Source organism: Monodelphis domestica, chromosome 2, assembly GCF_027887165.1.
Source record: "Monodelphis domestica isolate mMonDom1 chromosome 2, mMonDom1.pri, whole genome shotgun sequence".
Lineage (NCBI taxonomy): Eukaryota > Metazoa > Chordata > Mammalia > Didelphimorphia > Didelphidae > Monodelphis > Monodelphis domestica.
In genome coordinates, this window is record NC_077228.1 from 179,392,036 (window position 1) to 179,405,841 (window position 13,806).

The following is a 13,806-nucleotide window of genomic DNA, read 5'->3' on the forward strand; positions in this document are numbered from 1 at the left end:
AGGTTTCTCAGCCTCAGATGGTAATGTCAGACAACTACTCAGAAGGAAAATACAGGGGTCCCTCTGCTGGCTCCGGATGCAAGACTCTTTTCACATTTTTTTTTAAAGCAGTGCAAAGAAAAAAATATATAATGACTATGATGATATAAATGGAAAGTATCACACATACAAACAAAAACTTAAGGTTGCAAAATTATATTAAAGAAGAGATATGAGAAGACATTCTCGATCTAACTTCCTTGTGCAGAGGTTTTGGTCTATAAGTATTGTATATCACATATATTTTCAGAATTTTTTGAAGTATTTATCAGTTAGATTAATTATCCTTCCTTTTTCTATATTAAAAAAAAATATTGCAATATGGGACAGTTCTTTATAAGAGGGAATGGAGGGATATTGATGAGAACTATACCATTAGAATGATGCCATAAAAAATAACCCAAAAGACATCAATAAAAACTTATTTTAAAAAAAGATATTGAGAGAATACACAGAATCAGGTTGCTGGAGCGTAGTTGCAGTGTGAGGAGGAGCACCAGCATACACCAGCACTTGTAGCCACAGGGGAGCAGGGGACCCTGGTTATAGTTCCAAAGGATAAAAGAATGTTTCCAGTTATTCACAGACCAAAGCATAGGCCAGGAGAGTATTAAATACACCTCTCCTTACTTCATTCCACTTTTGAAGAACTGAAAAGCAGATAGATTCCCAGAGCCAGGACTTAAGGTAGCAAAAAGAACCTGAAGTTTGGAACAGTGCTTCTTTCACCACAGTTATAGAGCCCAAGTTTAACAGTTTTTTAAACTAAAAGAAAAAAGCAGGAAAATGAGTAAATAGCAAAATAAATAAATAAATAATCAGCATCAAATATGATCTCCTCTATTAAGCATTAAAACTTTTACAACCTGGACTCGTGTTACCCTTCCAGTTTTATGTCACAGTATTCCTTCCACACACTCTATGGTCCACTTGAAATAGTTTTTTCTTCATATGTGACCTTCCAATTCTCATCTCTATGCCTTTGTACTGCCCATTCCCCATGCCTGGAATGTATTCCCTCATAATTTCTGTTCCAATAAAGATGAAGGTCCTGAATGCAGGAACTCTCACTTCTATAGAAAGGTACAAAGTAGATGTAATGCATATAAATATCTGTTGACTAATTAACTACTAGGAATCTTAGGATACTGTAACTTTCACTTTAAGAAAAAGCTGGATTAATGTAAACCTACTTCATTTATAAGGAATTCATGTAACTGAAAGGTCTGATTTCATTTTTCTTTCCCATCTACAAATCATAAGAAGCAGAAGAAAGTCCAGAAAGAAGCTATTGGAAACATATGGCAAAAGTTTTAGATCCCTTTCTTCCAAAGACACTTAAGAGCAAAAAGTTGAAATTAGGTCATATTAATGATGAGTTCTACTTATTTAAGCTTCAAGATTAACCAAGGTGAAAAATATCACAATAAAAGAAAAGATGCTCTATGTGTACAAAAAGACATATGCTATGTTCCACATAATTTTCTCAGACTTAAAAATTTGTTACCAAAAGTTGCAGTGTTTTACACCTTTATAGTATCAACTAATAACATGATTCATTGGTAGAACTTAAGCAATTTCTCAAGGGCAAAAAGTCTTGATTCTTCTGATTAAGGGTAAGTTAAGGGTAAAAGTAATAATAGCCAGTTCAGAATGCTGTGATGATTCTTATGAAAAACATTTGTTTGACATATTCCATCACTAAAAACTAATAGGAATTTGTTAGTTTAGAAAAGAATTAAGAATATTGAGGCAAAAAGTAAGTGATTTAGAGACAAATGGGCAATATTATTGTTCTTTGTTTTTCTTCTTTTAAAGGACTTGTAGAGAAATTTGGAAATTTTGCTGCAAGCATAAGCCTTAAACTTATAATCTTTTTAATTTAATGTTTTCTCCCATTAAGATCAGAACAGAATTTCACAAAGATTTTCTCTTTGCAGTGAACAATTCTAGGATGGGATAAAGTTGTTTTAATATTCTAAATGGAGTTAAAAGTTCAATTCATTGTGGTATAGTGGGAAAGGCAGTAAGTAGCCCTAGTCAGAAAAATGGTTCAAATCTCCGCTTCATCACTTATTATTATGTTACCTTGGGAAAAGTCCTTACCTTCTCTCAGCCTTTAGTTTCATTATATGTAAAACAGGGCTAATTATACATCTTTCTCCACAGGCTGAATACTAGGTGATCAAAAGGAGGCAAGAGATATGAAAGTACTTTGTAAATACAAAACAATACCAGGTACTAATATTATTGAAAGAAGATACTAGAAGCCAGGGTTCTAGTCATGCAATCTTATATCAGTCAGTTTGTCTCTTTCAGTTTTCATCTGTAAAATGGGGCTAATATTTTTGATTTAGCTATTCATAACTTTCAAATTTTAGAAGAGCATAATAATCAAGACTGAAGTAAAATAAGTGCTCAGCATTAGAGTTCCCCTTTGCTTTGCTAAATAGATGGAGGTTAGTTAATATAGTTATATATTAAATCTTAATAAAAGAACTTTCGGTACAAATAAAAATGCAAGACTAATAAGAAGAGAAGCAGGTCCTTGTTTACTATGGCATTAACACTTATTATGGTGGTGTGATAAAAGCCATTTGAGATCACTTCATGTTTACTTAATCAAATACTTTTATCTCTGTCCAGATGTGCCAGGTTACATCATTGCAAATGAAGCACTCAATAATCAAATGAAGTAATCAATAAGTATTTATTAAGTAGCTCCTATGTACTAGGTATATATCCTTTATATTCCCACTGTGCTAGGTAGTGAGGATATAAAGTCAAATTGAAACAGTTCTTCTCCCTTAAGAGGTTTACAGTCAATCCATGATAACTACATGTATATATAATATATAATAAATGTATGATAAAAATAAAGGCAATTAACAACTAGAGAACAAGAAAATTCTCATATAAGAGGTACTGACTGAGCTGTTTTTTCATATTTTTTTTGAAAACCCAACCTTCTGTCTTAGAATCCATACTAAGTATTGCTTCTAGGGCAAAAGAGTGTTAAGGGGAGCAGCTGGGTGGCTCAGTAGATTGATAGCCAGGTCTAGAGACAGGAGGTCCTAGATTAAAATCTGACCTCAGATCCTTCCTGGCTGTGTGATCCTGAGCAAGTCACTTAACCCCCATTGTCTAGCCCTTACTATTCTTCTGCCTTGGAACCAATACACAGTATTGATTCAAAGATGGAAGGTAAGGGTAAAAAAAAAAAGAAAGAAAGAAGAGAAAGGGTGTTAAGGGCTAAACAACTGGGGTCCAGTGCTTTGCCTGAGGAAGTATCTTAGGCCACATTTGAACCTATGTCTACCAGATTCCAGGGCTGGCTCTATTCACTGAGCAACCTAGCTGGTCACTTGAGCTGAGTTTTGAATAAAGCTCAGGATTCTAAAGATTAGCAGAGGTGAAGAAGAAAACAGAAAATAAAATACTGTATTTAAGGAAGAGCAAAAAAGCTGGTCCAAAGAGAATAATACATAACAAATCTGGAAAGGTAGTTTGGGATCAGGTAGTGAAGCACTTCAAAGGCCAAAGAGTAGAGTTTGTATTTGGTCACAGAGGTAATAAGAAGCGTTACTGATTAGGGAGCATCAGACCTGTGATTTAGAAATACCACTTTGGGAGCAATGAAATATTTGTTTCTTACAAAAAGCCCAATGTCCTAACCAAATTTTTAATAAATATTATTTAGTACCAATAGAGTCATTTTACAGTATGTTTCAAAGATGGAATAACTCTAAAAATATGAGATCATTTCCAGGCCTTGTACAGAATGTTAAACTTAGGTACAGAAATACCTATTACTTAGCAATGTAATGAATACCTATTCGCATATCTAAATTTAACATATTACTTTTTATATACTTTAGAAAGAAATATTTAAGTGATAATCTATACTTTCTGGTAAACATGGGAATGTTGCTAATTACTATACTTAAAGAAAGTTACTGGATAACCAAAATCTTTGCTTCCCCCTTTGTTCTTGTAAAAGCTGGTACAACTGTATCTAGAAGGGTCTTTCCAGTTGCTATCCTTGCTTGGCTTGATGTTTAGGATACTAGATTAAAACCTCCAAATTCTAACTAAAACTATAAATATAAATTAGTCCAAATTCAAAGTTAAAGCTTTAAATTTAGGGTCAGAAAACAACTAAGCGAAGTTTCCTTAGTGTTTATTGAATGTGACTGGTACCTAAAAGGTAGTTAGGGGTCTTTTAAACCTTTTCATTTGTTCAGTGATCTTCAAAGCAAGCTAGATGCACAGTGAATAGAGTGCTAGGACTGTAGTCAGGAAGATCTACGTCCAAATATGGCCTCAGAGAACTACTAACTGTGTGACAGCAGGCAAGTCACTTTAAAGCAAGTACCTAACTTACTGATCTGCTGTGAGAATTAAGAGAGATGATATCTGACATGTGCTTAGCTGCCCGGCACATAGTAGGTATTTAAGCAAATTTCCTTCTTTCTCTTCTTTACTAATTTTTCAAAACTAAGTTTTCAGTCATATTAGAGACAGAGGTGGAAAAAGCCACTACTTTAGAAATGTTCTTTTCACTTGCTTAGGCATGAATAGTTCTAGCATAAAAAAATGTTTTACCCTTTGATGTTACAAAATGAACTGACTGACCTGCCAATCATTTTATACCCATTTAAGAAGGTATTGAAGGAAGATGCTAGGCTACAAATGCCTGAAGAATGAAACTTAATCTCAGCTGACTAGCTTTTTTAAGTTAAAAAGCAACACATGAGTTACAATTATTGGGGCACTTTACTCTCAACTCTTTATTTTGCAATAATACTGAAGATGATGCTAACATTTTCCATTTGGATGAAAAGTATATAAAAATCAAAAGGTCTCATTAGCCACCTTATGCAAAATCCCTTGAAGCTTTTATTGTAAATTCAATGAGGCCTGACTTATTTCCCATGTAAACATAGAACAGCAGAACTAGAAACTATTTCAGAGGGTCATAGAGTCCTGAAAGCCTAATATCCTTGGAACCATTTGTGACAAACGCTCATATAGCATCCCCTTGAAGAATTTCAGGGATACAAAACTTCCTATCCGTCTTAAGACAGCCCATTCCATTTTCTGACATCTAAGTTTTCACTCAGACCAAATTGAAATTTGTCTCCTTAACTGATTATCTAAAAGTTAAGCAACATTAAACAATCAGTTTTCTCCTGCCTGTTATAACTACTTTGATTTTTAAATACACATGAAAACCAAAGTGCTAAAATTGCTTTTAATTGATTCTCAGATGTGACACAGAATTCAGAAGTTGGAAATATCAGTCAACAACATTAAGCTACCCATATAATTCTTGACTTCTGCTTATCATGCAGTTTTTCTTCTCTCTTTTTTTTTTTGGGGGGGGGTTAGGGGGAAGTAGTTCCTGTATACCAGGGAATTTTGTTTTTTCAGCTGCCCTACTCTAGGCAATGTCTCCATCTAGTGTCAAACTAGATTCATTGCACTGTACATGAAAGCCAACTAAACCTTGGGATCCAATTGCTCATCAGAAATGTTTAGATAGGTTGGAACCTCATGAATCTTTAATGGTTAGGTACCAACTCTGGTCATTTTCCCATCTTGTAATTTGGTGATTCATTATTATCTATTTGTGCCTATTGAACGGTAATTTTCCCCACAGAAAGTCATTGTAGTTTAAAAAAAATAAAAAATGAGGTTGCTAACCTAGTTAGCTATTGATCGTTTCAGTTATAGAAAAGTATTATAGAAAGATGTTGAAATAACCCCACCATCAATCTCCATGGTTTCTAACATTTAATCTTAACCTTTTTTTTTTAATTCACCTTCTGTTTTATCAGTTCTAAGACAGAAGAGTGGCAAGGGTTAGGCAGGAGTGTCTCGGACCATATTTGAACCCAGGTCCTCCTGACTCTAGGTTCAACTACCACACTACCTAGCTATCCCTTTACCTTAAGAGTTAGAAAAATAGAAAAGCCTAACCCTAATTTCATTGTCTCATTCCTATTGGGCTTTTAAAGACTAGACCAATGAATTGTAAGTACTAGTAGATTCTATCAAGCTGGAAAAGTTTTAATTATGGTCTCAGAGATTCTTTCTGTTAGGTAAGACCTTGTCAGATTAAATACCAATAGGTTGGCTGCTAAGTGAGGAATTCTTTGGTCATGGCAAAACATCTGTATAAAAGTAAAATGCCTTTCTATATCACCTCTTTCCACTCAAAAATTATTGAGGATCCTTCATAAAATCTTTTGAGCTTTTTAAAGACCTAACTACATATATGTCAGAAATGCGAAGGTTGGATTACATTAGGGGAAGAGAGTAGCAGCAAGAAGACTTTTTAAGAGGCCATTATAGTAGTCCAGGTTGGTGATAATTAGTGGATATTTGAGAACCTCTGATCTAGAGGAAAATTATCTTAAGTTCATATTTCATGTGTAGATGTAATAAAGAAAAATAAGAAGTATTATTGCCCATGTCAACTGAAGTCAGAGGGACTCCCAAAGGCTAGAATCAAAATTTTCTGCCATTTGGCAGCTAATTTACAACCCTCAGTTGTTAATGATTAAAGTTCTGAAAGGAAATCATCCAACATCATCCAGTAGGCACTAACATGTAATTTCATATATTTAAAAGATTGCAATTATTTTTGAGCTACAAAAGAGAACTCATTACATTTGGAAGAAAATCAAGACCTGAAACAAATAAAAACATCCTCCCTAGCTAAAGTAATTTAATTTAAACTTAATACCTCCTGAGGATGTTTTAAAATTTTGTTTTCTTTTAATCTACATGAACCCCAAAAAACCCTGTTAGTTTTATTCTTTTAAAATCAACCTTGCTGTTCTGATTTGGGGATTAGAATACCTCTTGAATATTAAGATTATTAAAGTCTATTTCAAAATTTAGCTTTTGAAACCACGACACTGATTAAAAAAGATAGATTTCCTTAAATCTTGCCTCTTAAAAAGTTACTCTAATTTTTAAAAAACCCTTACCTTCCACCTTAGAATTAATACTATGTATTGGTTCTAAGGCAGAAGAGTGATAAGGGCTAGGCAATGGGGGTGAAGTGACTTGCCCAGGGTCACACAGCTAGGAAGTATCTAAGGCCACATTTGAACCCAGGACCTCTCATCTCTAGGTCTGACTCTCAATCCACTGAGCTACCCAGTTGTCCCCAAAAAGTTACTCTTTACTGATTATTAAAGATTATATCATTAAATCAGAGAACTAAGCCCTTTCGAAGATGTGGCTATGGTAGAATTCTTAAACAAGTGATACAGTCACTTATAAAAAACAAAATAAATAATTCCAATTACATGAAATTGAAAAACTTTTACACGAGTGTAGAATCCTCCTGAGCTGCCCCTTCAATTCACACTTTTAGGCTGGGTCCTCTGGGGGGGATGACTACTCCAAGTTCAAGGTACTTTATGGTTCTTCACTTTTTCCAGAAACCGTTGGACTTTTTAGGACTACTCTCTCTTGGGTGCAGTTTCTCTTATTGAGTGTTTATATTGTAATATCTCATTGTTGATGTAAGAGAAAAGGGAGAATCCCTCCCCATCCCCACACTGTACTCTAGAAAAGGTATAATAGAAAAGGCAAAGAATAGTCCTCTCTCAAGAGATAGATTCATCCTCCATACCGAGTTCTTTTTTCAAATGCCAGAGAAAACTCCCCTCAGATATTGGTCTTGTTTCAGGTCCCAAGAGATATAAAAGATCCTTTGGCCAGTTAATGACTAGTCAATTTTAACTCCACTGAGTTGATTAAGGAATTTTTTTCACTTCATGGCACTTTCTTTATGTGGGCCAACCAAAGTCCAAAAGGACAAGAACCCTTAAAATCCTACGGTCTCTGTTACTAACATTTCATCAAATGGTTTGAGAGTCAATTGTTCAGGGTTTCTCTTATTAACTGCTAAGCTACCAACATAACAATGCAACTAAGACAAGATAGGAGGAAGTCAACTGTGAAAATCTTTCCATCAAATATCTCTAGCAAGGGATCAATAATATTAAGAGAATTTACATAAATATATGAGACTATGAACTATTCTTCAATTGATAAGTGGTCAACCCACACAGTTCTCAAACTAATAATCACCTATGAAAGACTGCTTCAAATCACAAATAATCAGAGAAATACAAATACAAAACAGCCTTGAAGTTTCACCTGTCACTCAGAAAATTGGCAAAGATGAGACAAAGATTTAAATAGTGTTTGTTGGCAGAGGTATGGTAATGCGAACATATTAATATTCTGCTGTTGCTGTTCAAAAATTCTGAAAAGCAATTTGGAATTATGTTAAAATATGTCCATACTCTTTGACTCATAACTCCCACTGCTAGGAGAAAAAAAGTCATCCTCCCACCAACATAGTCATATCAACATTTATTGTGTAAAGTACAATATTAGAAATTAAAGCATCTTAGAATTATTATGAAAATAGTTTTGACTCTGAGAACTCCTTGAAAGGGTAAAAAACAGGAAACAAAGAGGATTTTGCCCATTAATTTGGGACTAGTAAAACCAATGTGGTACAAGAATGTAATGTACTATTACTGTGTAGTAAAAAATAGGCAAACACAAAGAATTCAGATGCATACGATGACTTATATAATCTAATGCAGAATGAAGACAAGACCAGGAAAACAATATATCCAACGATTATAATAACATACTTGGAAAAAACCACAAAACAATAAAAAAATGAACACTGTGAAATTATAATAATTACACTTGACTTCAAAAAAGAGACAAAAGGCATCTCTCACTGATTCTATGCAAAGAGAAACTATATAGAATATTACATATAATATTAGTCTTTTATGATAAATCAGTTACTTTTGCATAAAGGTTTTTTCCTCTTATTTATTTTTTGTTATAAGAAATCACTCTGGGGGCAGCTGAATGGCTCAGTGGATTGAGAGTCAAGCCTAGAGATGGGAGGTCCTGGGTTCAAATCTGGTCTCAGACACTTCCTAGCTGTGTGACCCTGGGCAAGTCACTTAACCCCCATTGCCTAGCCCTTTACCACTCTTCTGCCTTGGAACCAATACAAAGTATTGATTCTAAGGTGGAAGGTAAGGGTTAAAAGAAAAAAAAAAGAAACGGCTCTCTAGGTAGAAGAGGTGCAGGGGATATATTGGGAAATGTAGATGATATAAAAAGTAAAGTTGTAAATAAAAGTGTATTTTAAAAAATAAAATTAAATTCTGTAATTTTGATGATGAAGCTTGGCTTAGAAGAAGGGTCAAAAAGATCTCTTTGCGGTAGTTGGAGAACTATGTATGTGGAACATTGCCTATTTAGGTTCTTTTGATATAGTGATTGGTTTTTCTGAACTGTCTCCTCATCCTTTCTTTTTCATTCTTTGTTATAAGATGGCTCAAAAGAAAGCAATATTCAGGGTTTAAGGTAAAAACAAAAGATGTCAATAAAATTTTAAATGAATAAATGTTACTCTTACCAGATAAAGCAGAAAAGTATGTAGACCTGTTCCAAGTCCAACAGAAGAGAGAATTCCTAAGCCTACCCAGTAGGCACACCAAAAAATCTTTTTTTCCATATATCTCACATACTGAAAAACAAGAATACTACAATTTGAAAATTTCCTCAAATTGTCATTATTAAGTTAAATCAACAAAAACAAAGAGATTACAACTGAGAAGAAACTTCTATTCATTTTTCAAATAGAAATTCATTCCTCTGCAGTAGGAGATAGGCATCAAAATAGTTAAGCATTGTTTAGCAAATGGTTCCAAATTATTATTTTCTTAAGTATAGCTATAATGGCTGACTAAGAAGCTACCAACAAAGAGAAGAAATTCTTAAAAGTCACAAATTCCCTGAATTTAAAAGAACATGGAGAAGAATAGAGAGAGGGAAAAAGTGATAGGTATGTATTGTTTGCTAATATGTTTTTCATTATCCAGGTTAAAAAAATAAACACAAAATGACAGTCACATACTGGGGATTGGTCAGTACATTATAGCAAGTACAAACTAAGAGGGAAAGAAAACCTCAGGTTTATCAGGATATGGACATAAGTGGAAAGGATTTCAGAATCATGGAAGAATAGAAGGTAAGAAAGTTGGAAGGAACTTCAGAGATCATCCAGCCCAAGGGTTCTTCACTGTTTCTGTACCATGGCCACTTTGGGCAGCAGTTTGGTGAAGCCTATGGATATCTTTTCCAAATGTTTTTAAATGCATAAAATAAAATACACAGGATTACAAAGGAAAACAATGACAGTGAAATAGTTCTCAAAATATAAAAAAGTTCATGGACTCCAGGTTAAGTATCCCTAACCTAGTCCAACCTTTCCTTTCTATAGATAAAGAGAATAAAGTACTTAGAGGTTTGTGACTTGTTCAAGGTCACACAACTAGTTAGTGGGAAAGGAAAGGAGTACTTTCTAGTCAAGTCTTTTGTCTCTAAAGGCAGTTCTCTCTCTAATAGTTAAAAGGAGTTCTAAAGTCCTGGTTTCAATTTTACTCAACTGTGGCATAGGCTCTTCAGGAAGATAACCTAATGCCATTAATGAATAGTCTTTAGACTCTACTTTGGCAACTGCCACCATGTAGGTTCATTTAAAATTTTCTAAAACATGAAGAGGTTCTTTTAAAATGTCTATGGCAGTGTTTTAAAAATCACAATCAATTCTAAGGATTGAGCTCAACTGCTTAAAAATAAAAAGTATAATTTGGAACACAGTTTTTTACATATTTTGCCTTTCTTATTTTAATCCAAAAAGAAGTACTAAAACTTCTAATATTTCTCCATTCATTTCACATTTGTAAATGAACTTACTATATTATACAATCCTTTTCCTAAAATAATATAAAAATCTATCTGGTACAAAATGTAACTTTGCCTTATATATAAAATGTGAGGATTTGACAATTCTCTGAAGATTCACAATGCTTGGAACTTTCCCCACCTTTTTTAACCTTGTTTTTTGGTGTATTTATTTGTGACATGACTAATAGGGATATATGTTTTGCATGACTTCACATGTATAAGTGATATCATATTTCTTGTTTTCTCAATAGGTAGGGGAAGAGGGAAAAGAATTTGAAATTCAAAAAACTTTTAAATGAATGTTAAATTTTAAAATATACATAACTGGGAGGAAGCTGAATAGCACAGTGGACTGAGAGTGAGGCCTAGAGACGGGAGGTCCTAAGTTCAAATCTGGCCTCAGATACTTCCTAGTTGCATGACACTGAGCAAGTCACTTAACCCCACTGCCTAGCCCATACCACTCTTCTATCGTGGAACCACACAAAATATTGATTCTAAGGCAGAAGATAAGGGTTTAAGAAGAAAATAAAAACTGGGAAGTATTTAACAAAAACACATAAAACTATAATTTTTTAAAAAAGATTCATAATGCTTGGTTTGGGAACCATCTGAAAAGTGACATTTATCTAACTAACTCTCAGAAAATCCAAAAGTATGTATAAGCCAAAACTAACTGCTTGCAGTTGGCCAACTCAATTGGTGTAAGGCCAGATATCATGCTATTTGCTTAAACTCATTGGAAATCCTCTGAAATTTATGGCAGCCCCTTGGCAAAACTGATTGGTTTTTATCCAGGTTAGGGGCTTTCAAAAGCAGAATGTTAAATGAACTCTTACCTGTTGATGTGTTCCTTCAATGTAATACATAGCTGTAAGCACAGCAAGCAGTACTAAAAAAGACACCACAATGTTTCGCCGATGCCACAATCTTAAAAATAAATAAATGATAATCAGAGATTCTTGCAGTCTCAATTTCAGGCCTCTTATAATAGTTAAAAGAATCCTTGTTGAAGCTGTTAGGATGGGCAGCTAGAGAGTTTGATTAGTGGAAACTACTTAAACAAAATAAGTACTTCTCCTTCAATCCATAAATATCCTGCCTTGTGGAATATTATGATAATCTGATTTTCTTGCTTTAAGCCTTTCTTTCCTTCTACAATGCCCCATTCTACATCAACCTAAACTGTTATGATGAGAGCATATCAAGTCCTGATAAGCTGTTTATGACATCTGAAGTAACGATTCACTAACACTAAGCTTAAAGGCAGAATACATTTTTAAGACAAAGTCCTCTCCTAGCTCAAACTATTAATAAAAATGTTTACTACATACAAGGCTTGAACTTTGTTCTGTAAAATAAGGAAAAATTTAACTTAATAACTTTCAAAATCACAGTAATTAAGGAGCTTTCTACTTTTAAGGCAGGGAGGTTGTTTACCTCTTTTGTGTCAAATACTCCCTTGGCTGTTGGAAAAGCCTATGGAACTCTTTTAAAAAATAAAATAAAATACATAATATCCCAAAGAATACTGAAATTGGGTCAATTTTTTTTAGACAAGTTAAAAAGTCCGTCTTAAGGTAAATCCAGAAAGAGAAAAAGTTCTTGTTTTCAAGAGCTTGTTTGTATAAATGGATATGATCAAGAAAACCTAACACATTCTAAGTGTTTTCTAATTAACTTGAGAGCACTTGTAGTATAAGATAATACATCAGGAACCATAAAAACTAAATTGGTAGAAATATTTGCAGTGTTCAGCCTGCCTTTTTTTTTTTAAGTCTCTGCATAGTTTAAAAAAGAAAAATATGCTTCCACAATAGTTTTTCCAAATGCAAATAATTATTATTGGTAAAAATAAAAAGAGAATCATAACTCAGGATTTCAAAAATTATTAAAAAGTTTATATCAAAGGTAAAGAAAAGCTTTACTTTATGGTCCATTCCTTCAAGTTTATTAGGATTTCCAGAAAAAAATACTGCAAGGTAATGAGTGGCTGCCTCCACAGGACAATATTCTGCCTTTCTTCCCGGTCCCGTCTCTTCTTTTCATTCAATGAAGAGGGGTCTGAAAGGGGGGAAAAAAAGGAATATATTTTCTTTTTATCTATATCAAAAAGTTATGCAACTTGCCCCCTCAACTTCTTATAACTATTAATTTGAACTTTACAAACACTAAATTATAGCTTAGATATGGTTGGTTTAAATGTATTTCACCATATGACATCTTGATCTTTCATTAGAGAAGAGAGGCCTTGGGCCACAATTCTAACTAACTTGAAATAGTAAATTGAATGTGGATCTACAACATGTTTGGCAAGTTAGAGATGTTTTATTCCACAACCACAACCACCCAGACTTCATTCTTACAAGCAAATGATCTTTTCTCTTTCTTCTTGGAGAAGAACAATGCAATCTCATGAATTACCCTTAGTTTCCCTCCCCATTCCTTTGTTGTGGGAAGCTCATCGAAATATATATTGTGCCTTAAGATCAATTTTAATAATCATGTTTCCAAGAGGCTACCAATCTTGCCAAAAGGTAACAATAAGTTATAGTTGTATTTCCATCATCCTGAATGTTTTTTCTTATAAGTATCAAGCTTGAATTGCTGTGAAACCCTATTCATATGTTCTCCTTAAGCCACAAAATATTAGTTCTAAGCTTACCTGTGAAGTTTCCATTGTGCTGTTCCTTATTCATCCCTGTAAGTCTCTGTTCACAATTTTTTCCATTCTCTGCCATTTCATATATCAGTACTCTGGAGGATCTACAAAGAAAAAAAAATCCAATTATAACAATGCATTCCTGTTTTGCACTATAAGTTAATATTTTATCTAAATTTTGGAATGAATTAAATCATGGCATTATAGAATATTTAGGACAGAGCTCTGTGGGAGACTTATAGTTAGTATGATCTGTACAAATATATATCAAAGAAGATTGAAGAAAAGTCTGA

At 33.7% G+C, this 13,806-nt stretch overlaps 1 protein-coding gene across 5 annotated transcripts in view; it reads right to left on the bottom strand.

The window, feature by feature from the left end:
* VMP1 (vacuole membrane protein 1) overlaps nucleotides 1–13,806 on the bottom strand; it is a 146,544-nt gene that overhangs the window by 93,034 nt on the left and 39,704 nt on the right. For all 5 annotated transcript variants that reach the window (XM_056816485.1, XM_056816486.1, XM_056816487.1 and 2 more), the window contains 4 exons: nucleotides 13,517–13,617; nucleotides 12,780–12,915; nucleotides 11,691–11,781; nucleotides 9,518–9,628 (listed from right to left, as the gene is read on the bottom strand). In XM_056816485.1, the coding sequence (XP_056672463.1) occupies nucleotides 9,518–9,628; nucleotides 11,691–11,781; nucleotides 12,780–12,915; nucleotides 13,517–13,617 (439 nt within the window). The remainder of the gene's footprint in view (nucleotides 1–9,517; nucleotides 9,629–11,690; nucleotides 11,782–12,779; nucleotides 12,916–13,516; nucleotides 13,618–13,806) is intronic.